Consider the following 13516-nt stretch of genomic DNA (forward strand, 5'->3'; position numbering starts at 1 on the left):
TCTTTCGCATGATATCCTCTAGCTCAGTGTTAGTCCAATCTATGACCCCAAAGGAGTATGTTAGTACTGGAGATACATAGGCGTTTATGGCTTTAACTGTGTTCCTTCCGTTCAGTTTTGCTTTCAGCAGACTTCTGAGTCTTTGATGATATTTTTCGGTCAGGCATTTGATTTCCTTGTGCTTTAACTGCTGAGCCTGCACCATCCCTAGGTATTTGTAAGACTCTCCTGTCATAGCTTCGATCTCTTTGCCAGTCAGCAGCTGGTAGTTTCAGCTTAGTAATTTTCGCCGGCGCATTATTATTATTATTATTATTATTATTAGCCATATGGTGTAAGGAAGCCTGAAGCTTATGCTGCACAAGCCAAAAAAGAATTCCCAAGTTAACCTGAGAGAGAGAGAGAGAGAGAGAGAGAGAGAGAGAGAGAGAGAGAGAGAGAGAGAGAGAGAGAGAGAGAGAGAGTTGGTTGGTTGGTTGGTTGGTTGGTTTTGTTTTTATTGGCGCATTAGCTACTAAGGCTATAATGTGCCAAGACCACACAGAGAGAGAGAGAGAGAGAGAGAGAGTGTGTCAGAAGTAGAAGGGAATCACCAAGAAAGCGAAGAATGATGATATCCAACTCAGGACCCTGGGTGTGCCAAGTCCATACTCACCAGATGTGAGCCGCTGGGGTTTCTTGTTCTTGCTCAGATTACAAAACTGAGGGGGCATAGATTCAAACTGAGGAAAGACAATTGTAGAATAGAGTGCAGAAATTTGCCTTTAGCCAGCAGGTAGTTGATTGCCGGAACAAACTTCCATCTATTGCTGTGGAAGTTGATAGCTTAAGTAAATTCAAGGCTGAACTAGACAAACATTTGTCGAATGGATCAGTGAAATGGAAATTTTTTTTTTTTCTTTTTGGCTACTGCTCTATAAGCTTGCTTTCTTGCATCATATGCCTCTACTAATGCTAATGAATGCAGCATATATACAGCTAATTTGTATACTGTACAATTTTGACCCCATTCAAACTCACAAGTACCAAAGATGTATGGTGTATACTGATTCTCTAAGTATACTGCCGGGGACAAGGTATAACCTTCATCCCTTCCTGACCCCGATCCAGCAGACATTGCACTTTCTTTCTGAGTTTTCTTTCGACCTTCATTTTTGCTAGATCCCAAGTCACATCACAATCAGGGTTAATGAACTGGCAGATGCAGTGGCCAGATCACCAGAACCCCACAACACTCTTTGCCTGTTAGTCCCCTATACAGACTACAGGCTATTAATACATGATAAATTACTCTCCCAATGGGAACAATCTTGGCATGAGCACATCACAAACAAGCTATATCAGATAAAGCCTGTTATCGAACACTGGCACTCTAGTTTGCGCAGGGACCGTAGAGAGGAAATTGTTCTAGCTCGCCTCCGCATAGGACATAGTCATCTTACACATGCATTCTTGCTGACTCTCCTATGTGTGAGAATTGTGACACCTTTTTAACCATTTGTCATATTTTATCCAAATGTCCAAGATATAGGCAGGAACATGTTATACATTTTAATATTTTTACTCATCTGACTGGGCTTTGTACACTCAGTCAGATTTTATCTGACAACGACAATGTGTCAGCTACTTTTAGGTACTTTTTTAAAATCAATAAACCCTTTTCTCTTGTATATAAATATATTTTTATATTAGTTTATCTCTTACGTATATATATTTTTATACATATTGACATAGTGACCTAAGTAATTAGTTCACTGAAATGTTTGCTGTTATCTTGTATGGGATGTGGTTTTGGCACATTATAGCCCTAGTTGCTGATGCACCATTAAAACCCAAACAATCTAATTCTGAATTTAGATAGTGAGATTTTGGAAGTTAATTAATACTTAAATGTCCATAGATTTAACGTTCGTAACTTTCCGCCATTGTTATACAATACAACGTTATATCCCGTACTAGACAGCGTTATAATAGTATAGTATATAGTATTATCGATTAATCAGTAAAATTTATTAATCTTGTTAAACTTCATTATCAATTAAATTGTACTTTTTTAACAAAATACATATAATGACTTAGATTTTACAAATGTAACATTATTAATTAATACATAACTTGATACATAAGTTATATAACATAACTCGATAGTGAAAAAATAAATTATATATATAGTGCTATAACTGCATTGGGATATAAGTTTAGGGTTATAATTTCTATTGAAATTGAATCGAAATCATGACTCAGACCAGATAAGCAAAGCAAAAGGCTCAAGCTAATGGGAGTGCTGTGGCTCAGGGGAGAACTGAGGGGGACAGTTGCCCTCTGAATCACAGCCTTTTAAAATGCACAGTTTGCTTGATGTTTGTGGAGCAATCAGGTACGGGACATGATATTGTCCAGGGGAATGTCTTTGTGTGTGTGTGTGTGTGCGCAATGTAAGGAGTGTGAGGAAATCAGACGACAACTCAGTGTTGATATGGGCCTATATGAGAGCTTGAAGGACAGGGTGGATGCCCTCGAAGGATCTAAATTGAGGGGCCCATCAAACTCTCAGCTGCCACATCAATGCCAGAGCTTGCACTTGAACATCATGCAACACAGCGGCAACCCACAAAGCAGAATGCGCTGGTCCCACTGGAACCAGCACATAGAGTCACCATAGTTGTCGGTGACTCTATTGTCAGGGAAACGGGGAACATATTGTGTAAAAAGGATAGGTGGAACAGGACCAGGATATGTCTGCCAGGGGCAAAGGTTGACGATGTTGTAGACCAGATATCATGTTTTAAGGGCACAAAAGGTGATATTGTTGTACATGTTGGCACTAATGATATTAAGATTGGAGACCGGCGGAATTACTTAACAAGGACAGGTCACAGTTGAAAAAAAGCCGTGAATTAGGGTTGAATTTGAAAGTGTCTGCAATACTGCCCAGACACGATAGGAGGGAGTATATGATGAGAGCTTTGTCAATCAATCCGACCCTGGAGAGATTGTTCAAGGCTCAAGGGGGTAGAATTTTTCTCAGCCTGGTCTGTGCTTGTTAACAGAAGAGACTGCTTCTACAGGGATGGGATATACTTAAATAGAAAGGGTGCAAGAATATTTGGTGATGCTATCGAGGCAATGTTAGGTGGGTCAGAAAACTGCTAGCTTGGGAGGATACATGGACTAATAGATTAACAGTAGCTGCTGGCAGAGGTGAAAGTGATTCTTGCACTGCTTCTATTGGAATGAGCAGCAGCCTAGAAAACAAGATGCAGGGGATTTCAGAGACTGCTGGGAGTCATTGCGGTACAAGGAAACGCAGGGGTTGTGTTAGGGTAGCTAAGAATAGGAACAGGTGCATGTATACTTGCATGTAAACCAAAGCTAGGAGTTTGGTAAATAAATTTGATGAATTTGAGGTGTTGGTCAAAACACCAAAGGTAGATATTGTTGGGATTTCAGAGACATGATATCACACAGATATAAGGAATGCAGAACTGGAATTTGGGGAGTACAATGTGTACAGGAAGAATAGACAGGATAGGAAGGGAGAAAAGGTTATGCTGTTAGTTAAGAAACACAAAATCCAAGGAAGTGCAGCCAGTCGACATCGCTGGACAGTGTAGTGTCGAGTCAGTTTGGTGTGACATAAGCATTGGGAAATCAAAATTTGAGAAGAGTGTGTTATAGGCCTAATGACTCTGATGAGTATAACAAAAAACTATACAGAGAAATAGAGTGGGCCAGTAAATCAGAGTCTTATAATGGGAGATTTTAATTTCCCGGATATTGACTGTAATTTGTGGGTTGATCACTCACACACTAGCAAGGCTTTTGTGGATTTATTGGATGATTGTTTTCTACATCAGCATGTTCAGGAGGCAACTAGAGGAAGTAATACTCTTGATCTAATTATCAGTAGTGATTCTTCATGCATTAAGAATCTGCAGATAAAGGAACCATGGTGGCAGTGATCATGGTGTGCTGAAGTGGGATTTACTCATAGAGATAACTATCATCAAGGTTAAAGGGAAGGGTTTTTGCTTTCGTAAAGGCAACTACGGAGGTCCGAGACAGTATTTAAATTCTATACGGTGGGACCAACTGATGATATTACCAACTGCAAATTCAAAGTGGGAAGCATTCAAAGAATTAATCTTGGAAGCTACTAGGCTTTATATACCAACTAAGAAATATTGTTTAAGGGTTAGGCCTAAATGGATGTCAGATGAACTAATGAGACTTGGCAGAGAAGAAAAATGCATGGGATACACATAAATTAATGGGTGACATGGAAGTCTATGATATATATAAACTGGTCTGTAACCAAGCTTCAAAGGAGGTTAGGCAGGCAAAGGCAGATTATGAGAAATCGTTGGCAAAGGATGCAAAGAAAACAGCAGAGAATTCTTTATATATGTAAACTCTAGAAGGAAGGGGATGAATCAGATTGGTCCACTGGATATCAGTGTTTCAACTGTTGATGATTCTCCTTAGGTGGCTAACAAACTAAATGAGTATGTTGCATCTACAGTCACACATATGAGGAGTTATTCAGGAGGAGAATGCCAGAGGTGAACTAAACTCTGGCAGTGAGCTAGATGATTTTGTAATAACTGAGAAAAAAGTGGAGGAGAAATTGTTGAAGATAAACATAAGAAAGGCACCTGGGATGGATGGAATCTATACAGGTATATTAAAGGAGGGCAGCGAAGGAAGTAAGCAAACCCTTAGCCATAATCGTGAGAGCTTCCCTGGATTCGGGGAGGTACCCATGGACTGGAGATGTGCAAATGTGACCCCAATTCACAAAGGAGGATCAAAGGGCCACACTAGTAATTATAGACCTGTTAGTTTAACTTCTGTTGCAGGGAAATTAATGGAGGCACTGGTTAAAGAAGTACTGCAGAATCATCTAGACAAGACTTCAGTTTTAGCTCAGACACAGCATGGGTTTGTTATGGGGAAGTCTTGTCTGACCAATTTGATTGGATACTATGACGTGGTCACAAAGCAACTGGATGCAGGGAATAACTTTTATATCATATATTTGGATCTTAGAAAGGCTTTTGATACTGTTGCACATGTAAGACTTCTGCACAAATTGAAGCAGTGTGGCACTGGAGGGAAATTGCTGCTACGGATAAAGGGATGATTGAGTGGGAGAAGACAGAGAGTGGTAATCAATGTACACTGCTCTTTGTGGACTAATGTTATTAGTGGAGTCCCTCAGTGTTGGATCCATTGTTGTTTTCCGTATTTATAAATGATATTGATGAAGTATATCAGGCTTAATGTCTACATTTGCAGACAGTACGATGGTTGGCAGGGTTGTTAATGATACTAATGGCAGTGCACTACTGCAACAAGATCTAGAAAAATTGAACAGGTAGACTTGAGAGTTGGCAGCTGTAGTTAACATTGACATATATAAATACTGCATATGGGTAGCAGTAACCCCAGAGTAATGTATCAACTGTGCAGACTCAGGGTGGTAGAGAATGAAAAGGACCTGGGGCTAATTGTGCAGGCATATATGAAGTTTTCTGAGCAGTCCAGACGGTCTGCAAGAGTAGCTCATGGTGTCTTGTCAATGATATACAGGAATTTTTCCAGCAGCTGATAAGGAGATGATTATCCCCTTGTATGAGACGATAGTCAGGCCACATCTTGAGTACTGCATACAGGTCTGGAGGCTTCATTTTAAGAAAGATGTAGAGCTGTTGGAACGAGTACAGAGAGGGGCAACAAGATTAGTGAATGGAACAAATGGTTGTTCTTACAAAGAAAGGCTTAAGTTTTGCAGATTACAGTGTTTGGAGACTAGGCACCTGCAATGTGATCTGATTGAGGTGTATAAAGCCTTGAATGATTTGAGCATGCTCATTGCTTATGGGATTCTTCCTCTTGCTCAGAATAATCACCTGAGAAGTCATAAATTCAAATTGAAGGAAGACAGTTGCAAGTTAGATGTGCAGAAGTTTGCCTTTAGCCAGCAGGTAGTGATTGGTGGAACAGACTTCCATCTTTTGTTGTGGAAGTTGTTATTATTATTATCAGCCGGTATGGTGCAAGGAAGCCTACGACTCGACTTATGCTGCACCAGCCAAAAATTCTGAATTACCCCGAGAGAGAGAGAGAGAGAGAGAGAGAGAGAGAGAGAGAGAGAGAGAGAGAGAGAGAGAGAGAGAGAGAGAGAGAGAAAAGAAGGGAACCACCAAGAAAGAGGAGAATGATGATATCCAGCTCAGGACCCTGGGTGTGCCAAGCCCATACTCACCAGATGTGAGCCCCTGGGTTGATAGCCTAAGTAAATTTAAGGATGAGCTGGACAGGTATTTGGAACAAATGGAGGGTTGGAATGGGAGGTTTTTTTTTTTTTTTTTTTTTTTTGGCTGATGCTGCATAAGCTTAATTTCTTGCATTGTATGCCTCTACTAATGCTAATGTTAATTCTAATCAACAAATCATACGAATTTTCTGTTTTGATGTTTGAGTAGTTGTGCTTTCCTGACCAGCTGTTCAGTACTTTTCTGTGGCTCCATAGCTTTGCACTCTCCCTACTATTTTTCAAGTTACCATACATCCCAGTAGAATTATATGAAGTAATATAAGAACTGTATTGAACTTTTCTTTCAGCTGTAATATCCCCCCCCCCCCAGATATCAGTTTCCTGAAACACCACTGCCCCAGGAGCATCATAAATTTTGAAAAAAAAAAATTTTTTTTTTGTAAATAGTGTTACAAGGACATAACAATCACAGTTAGGTGTATCTCTCTCTTAATTTAGTTTTAAAGTGAAACTTCTGAACTGCATATAAGAAACTTTTATATGCAGCTGTGATTTGTGATCATGCCCAGTCGTTTTCTGTTGCTTTACCCTGTGCATATATATACTCAGTACACCATACACTGAGCAGCTGAGGTGTACTATAGCCCCGGCAGCTTATGCTCCCTTAAACCCCAATTAACACACACACACACACCCCGAGCAACTGATGAAGGGACACCTTGCCTCGAAAGCTTCAATTTTATTGCTTTTTATTTATATTTATTTATTATTACTTTTTTTTGATGCTTGTATTTTAATGCTTTTAACACTTTTATTTTATATCTGCATTTTAGTATTTTATTTATCTATATATCTATTTATTTATTTTAATCAAGTTTAACTTAAACCAGTTTGTCAGTCATTACTATAAATTATACAGAGAAACTTTTATGTTTCTTGAGGACTGCATTTTTTGTGTGAATTTGGCTGCCATTTTACTAGCTGTTGAGGGTTATGGTTCATTCATGATTAGAAGTTACTGTAAAAGATTTGTGAATGTTTAAAGCTCTGCATTAAAATTATTTTATTTTTTATTGTTAATCATAGAACAACTATACATCTTTACTATTATTATTATTTTTTTATAGTTCTAGAAATGTTTTAGAAAGCTTATCTTTCTTTTGATTAATCAAGGCACTATTAAAACTAATTAGGGATTTATGAATTTGAAGGTTGTTAATAAATTCAGTTATTCATGGGAAATGGATATCTGATATGATAGCAGGTATGTAAGGGATGCATATTTTATTTCCCATTCATATTTGCATTTTTAATGAGCTGTAAAATTCACTTATTCTCAGTTAGGTTTAATTAATGTGTATAAAGAAAGTAGCACTTTTGTTTTGATTGATCTAGACAAAGATGAACTTTCAAAAACATTTCTGGATTTCTTGAAATAGCTCATTAAGGTTTCTTTTCTTTTATCCTAGAAAATCCACTTGGATCTTCTCAGCCTTATAGCAACAAAGGTGAAGCTTGTTGGGACTGCTTAAGCTTTTCTGTTGAAGATTTGTGCTCACATGAACATTCTGATCATAACTACTATGCTATTTGCAGGGGTATATTAGTGCCAAATTCCTATTATTCCTCAAAAGGTCTTCTTCATGATATTCCATATGATATTTCAATAAAGACAAATCTATCAGAGTTGCTAAAAGAGTGTGCAGAGCCAACAAATGACTGGCAACGTTTTTCAGTGGTACCTAAGCTATTGCAGACTTTGAAGTCACTTTTCTAAGAAAAATATTTTAAAACAGAACTAATTTTTTAATATGCTTATTTAGTTTCTTAATCAGATATTCTTTCCACAATTTTTATTGAATCAACTTTTATTTAGTATTAGCCATACAGTGCAAATAAACCAACTTTTGGTGTACAAGCCAAAAATAAATAAAATAAATTACCATTATGATTTCCACAGAAGCACCTGATCTAAGTACTTATCCGGCTGAACTTTGAATTTCCCTGAAGCTATCAACCTCCACCACTCGTGATTTCTGTAATTTACAGCTCACTGGCTGAAAAACTTCCTCCAATCCTGTGTAAACCTCTACACCCATAATTTGAAGTATGGCCTCTAGATCTAGAATCATTAAAAACTGAAAATTTTGCCCTCATCTATTTTACTTGCTCTCAGAGCATTATAAACCTCAATTAATTGTGTAAATGTACCTAATTATCAGGCTCTATAGACCACATATTTGAAGTGTTTCCTTATATGAACCCCCCTTTTGCTAATTTTACTAGATATATTTCCCATCTTTGTATCATTTCAAGTAGCTCAGTCTTTTTGTAGGTGTTGGTTTCTGTACTTTAAAACAGAGTTCCAAATGTGGTCTTACAATTTTCTTCTACATTGGCATCTCCACAAGCAAATGTTTGATAAATCATTATTAGGTCACAATGGTGACCTAATAAATAAAACATTTTTAAAATTTTTTTCAGTAGCCCTTAAAAGGATGAAAAGGCAACAGAGTAACCCTTAAAAGGATGAAAAGGCAACAATTATTTTACGTATAAAATAATTATACGTAAAAATAACACACTAATTTCTTTTTTCAAAACGAAAAAAAAATAGATGCAGTAAACGACCAATTTTCGGCAAATAACTCCCGAAGTCCCATAAAAAGGTAACCTAAAAACCTAACCAATTTTCATTAAACACAAATGAAAGACAATTAAAAACGTAACTCCCATTATATAATTTTTTTTTTGTCCAACGACTGGTTTTGCATGAATCCTTTCCGAAGTCGCGTAAAAACAACCTTTTTTTGCTAAACAGAAATGAAAGTCAATTAACACGTGCAACAAACAATAAAATTGCTCTTTGCATAAGTACAAAACGGCAACATAGAATTTTTTTTTGAAAAGAATGCAACGGACACTATACTAGGTTAATGATACGTGAAAATAACACAGAAATACAAATCAAACTAAACTCACCTCATCAGTGGAACAGGATAATGACACAAACTCAGGACCACAAGGAAATTAGCAGCAAAGCAAGAAGTAGCAGCTGAGCACCATACACAGTAGAAACCAGCATTCAAAGAAAGAATATGCAACTAATTTCGCATTTAGCACTCCAGTGACGTCCGCGTGAAACGAAGAGGGGATGCAGTCAGTAGGCGGGGTCACAACCTGTCAACCACTGCTTTCCCCCGTTCTGACAGCCAATTACAAGGGAGCACCGTATATTGGAGTAAGGCCCTTAGAACGGTCATTAGGGAAGCGAACCGGTTGTTAAATTATTTGAATTCCACCACTGGTTAGAATACAATCATCATTAAGTTTACTCAATCCATTTAAAGCCTTAAACACTTAGTCCAAGTGCTACAATTTGCAGAATCAAAGTCTGGAAATCTTCCAGACTTGCATGCAGTGCTCAAGATATAGCATAACCTTTGTTATATACAATGGGATAATCACCTCCTTGTTCCTGTATGTCACTGACAGAATCCCATGAGCTTTTCTAATAACTTGTCTGCACTGCTCAAAGAACAGAATGTACAATTACCCTGGTTCTCTTTTGTTTCTCCTGGTTCTCCTCCCACCTTGAATGTGGTACCACCCAACTTTTTGTTATATTATTTGGGATAACTGCTGCCCATGTACTACTTCGTATTTACCAATGTTAAACCTTAAATGCGCAACTTCTCAGTGCATCGCCCTCACTTTTTGATCCTATCATTTTCTTAAATTTCCTACCACCCTGCCATCCTTTGTATCATCTGCAAACTTAGAAAATAAGATTGATATGCCTTCATCAATATTATTAACATATACTGAGAAACAATAAGGGGCATAGCACTAAACCATGACACTCCACTAATAATATTAGTCCAACAAGAGGAGTGCCCATTTATAACCACCTGTCTTCTCATACCCAACTAACCCTTTATCCATAGCAGTAACTTGCCCTTAATTCCACACCATTCCAACTTGTATAGCAACCTTTGTGGGGAAAAGTGTCAAAAGCTTTACTGAAATCTAAATATATGATATCAAAATTATTATTTGCATCCAGTTCCTCTGTTACTGAATTTAAGGTCTTGGAAATGGATAAGTTTTTTGGAATATTTTGCTTTTGTTGACGTAATTAACATATTAAATTGTGTTCAATAAATAGTTTAATAGTTCAAGTCACATTTGTTAGCATATTTTTAAATTTAGCTACAGATACTATAAATGGCAATTTAATATATGTAGACTTTTTGTATATGTGAATTGGCATGAATATTGTGTCATATAACTAGTAGTGCAGAGCATAGTAGTGGAATTGTGGTAAATAAGTAGCTCAAAGGTTCTAATTGCATAGGTTTGGGTATTTTTTTTATTTAGTTAAGAAATTTTATTTCTAGTAAGGCTATAACTAATATAAAACTATGAATGTAACGGCGTAGCATATGTTATGTTTAACAAATTTGATAGCATAATATGTATTATTGCATTTAGGTATCTATCAGCTTAGTGTAATATTCTCAAAATAAATTGAATAGAGCAGAACAGTAAAGCAACAGGCTCAAAGTACAGAGGGAGTGCTGTGGCTTGGGGGAGACCTGAGAGGGAAATTCTCCTATGAATCTTGGCCTAATCTTGTGCTACATGTGCAATGTTCGCAGATTCTGGAACAGGACATGATACAGCCAAAGGGTGCCATTGTGTGTGTGCGTTCAGTGCAAAAAGAGTGAGGAAAGTAGGTGCAAAGAGCATTCTGATGGGTGTTTACGAGAGCTTAAAGAATGGTGGATGCCTCAAAGGAATTAAAATGGAGCTTCACAAGCTCTCACCTTCCCAACACTGCCAATCCTCATGGCAAAATGTACTAGTCTCACAGCAGGTAGCCACTGTTGGTGTTTCTATTGTTAGTAAAATGGTCAGATATATTGTATATTCTTATTTATACTAGATTATTAGCATTAGCATTAGTAGAGGCATGATGCAAGAAAGCAAACTTATACTTCATCAGCCAAAAAAAAAAAAACCTTCCCATTTCACTCCTCCATTCGTTCCAAATGTCTGTCCAGCTAAGCCTTAAATTTATTTAGGCTATCGACTTCCACAACAAAAGATGGAAGTCTGTCCCACCAAGGCCAATTTCCACACATCTATTCTATAACTGTCTTTCCTCAATTTGAATCTGTGCCCCCTTCAGGTTCTTAATCTGAGCATGAGGAAGAATCCCATCAGCAATCAGCTTACTCAATCCATTCAAGGCCTTATACACCTCCATCAGATCACCTCGCAGGCACCTACTCTCCAGGTGCTGCAATTTGCAGAACTTAAGCCTTTCTTGGTAAGAGCACCCCTTTGTTTCCCTCAAGAATCTTGTTGCCCTTTGTACTCGTTCTAGCAATTGTACATCCTTTTAGGAAGGATGAAGAGTTGCTAGTTGAATTATGGTGAAGTTTTCTTTGTTCTCCCCCAGTGAAGATATTCTGCCATCTACATGAAGCAGAGCTTGGTAGAACTTCACCTTGACGCACTTTAGCGGACTCTTACAGAGAGGGCAGATGGGATAAGAAGGGAGGAGGGATTATGCTGTTAGTTAGAAAACAAAATCTAAGGCAGTGCATCCAGTAGACATGGGTGGCCAGTGCAATGTTCAGTTAGTTTGGTGTGTAACATGAGCATTCTGAAAGTAACAATGAGGGAAAGGGTGTATTATAGGAATAATGACTCTGATGAGTACAATGAACAATTATACAGAGAAATAGAGTGGGCTAATAAACCAGAGTATCTTATAATGGACAAGTGAGTAGGAGACAAGAGTAGGAGACCAGCGGAATTACTTAGCAAGTACAGGTCACTGTTGAAAAAAAGCCGTGAATTAGGGTTGAATTTGAAAGTGTCTGCAATTCTGCCCAGACACGATAGGAGGGAGTATATGATGAGAGCCTTGTCGATCAATTCGGCCCTGGAGGGATTGTGCAAGGCTCAAGGGGTAGAATTTTTTTCAGCCTGGATTGTACTTGTTAACAGGAGAGATTGCTTCTACAGGGATGGGATACACTTAAATAGAAAGGGTGCAAGAATTTTTGCTGATGCTGTCGAGGCAGAGTTAGGTGGGTCGGAAAACTGCTAGTTGGGGGGATACAAGGACTAATAGATTAACAGTAGCCACTGGCAGAGGTGGAAGTGATTCTTGCACTGCTTCTATTGAAATGAGTAGAATCCTGAAAAACAAGATGCAGGATATTTCAGAGACTGCTGGGAGTCATTGCGGTACAAGTAAACACATGGGTTGTGTTAGGGTAGCCAGGAATAGAAACAGGTGCATGTATACCTGCGTGTACACCAATGCTAGGAGTTTGGTGAATAAATTTGATGAATTTGAGGTATTGCTCAAAACATCAAAGGCAGATATTGTTGGGATATCAGAGACGTGGTGTCACACAGATATAAGGAATGCGGAACTGGAAGTTGGGGAATACAATGTGTATAGAAAGGATAGACAGGACAGGAGGGGAGGAGGGGTTATGCTATTAGTTAAGAAACACATAAAGTCCAAGGAAGTGAAGCCAGTCGACATCGATGGACAGGGCAGTGTCGAGTCAGTTTGGTGTAACATAAGCATAGGGAAATCAAAATTGAGAGTAGGAGTGTGCTATAGGCCTAATGACTCTGATGAGTATAATAAGATATTGTACAGGGAAATAGAGTGGGCCAGTAAATCAGAGAGTCTTATAATGGGGGATTTTAATTTCCCAGATATTGACTGGAATTTGTGGGTTTTGGTCACTCGCACACTAGCAAGGCTTTTGTGGATTTATTGGATGATTGTTTTCTACATCAGCATGTTCGTGAGGCAAAAAGAGGGAGCAATACTCTTGATCTGATTATCAGTAGTGATTCTTCATGCATTAAGAATCTGTAGATAAATGAACCACTAGGTGGCAGTGATCACAGTGTGTTGAAGTGGGATTTACTCAGGGAGGTAACTACCATCAGAGGTAAAGGGAAGGGTTTTTGTTTTCGTAAAGGCGACTATGATGGTCTGAGACAGTATTTAAATTCTATACAGTGGGACCAACTGATGATGTTACCAACAGCAAACTCAAAATGGGAAGCATTCAAGGAACTAATCTTGGAGGCTAACAGGCTTTACATACCAACTAAGAAATATTGTTCAAGGTTTAGGCCTAAATGGTTGTCAGATGAACTAATGAGACATGTGGCAGAGAAGAAAAATGCATG

At 38.2% G+C, this 13516-nt stretch overlaps 1 protein-coding gene across 1 annotated transcript in view; it reads left to right on the forward strand.

Annotated features, from left to right (window-relative positions):
* LOC150080844 (divergent protein kinase domain 2A-like) overlaps positions 1–8507 on the forward strand; it is a 51696-nt gene extending 43189 nt beyond the window's left edge. Inside the window, exon 3 of the mRNA XM_090381959.1 lies at positions 7750–8507. Coding sequence (XP_090238085.1) covers positions 7750–8057 — 308 coding nt within the window. The 3' untranslated portion in view covers positions 8058–8507. The remainder of the gene's footprint in view (positions 1–7749) is intronic.
* The last annotated feature ends 5009 nt before the right edge of the window (positions 8508–13516 follow it).

Source organism: Mastigoproctus giganteus, chromosome 9, assembly GCF_048544385.1.
Source record: "Mastigoproctus giganteus isolate SK-2022 chromosome 9, ASM4854438v1, whole genome shotgun sequence".
NCBI lineage: Eukaryota > Metazoa > Arthropoda > Arachnida > Uropygi > Thelyphonidae > Mastigoproctus > Mastigoproctus giganteus.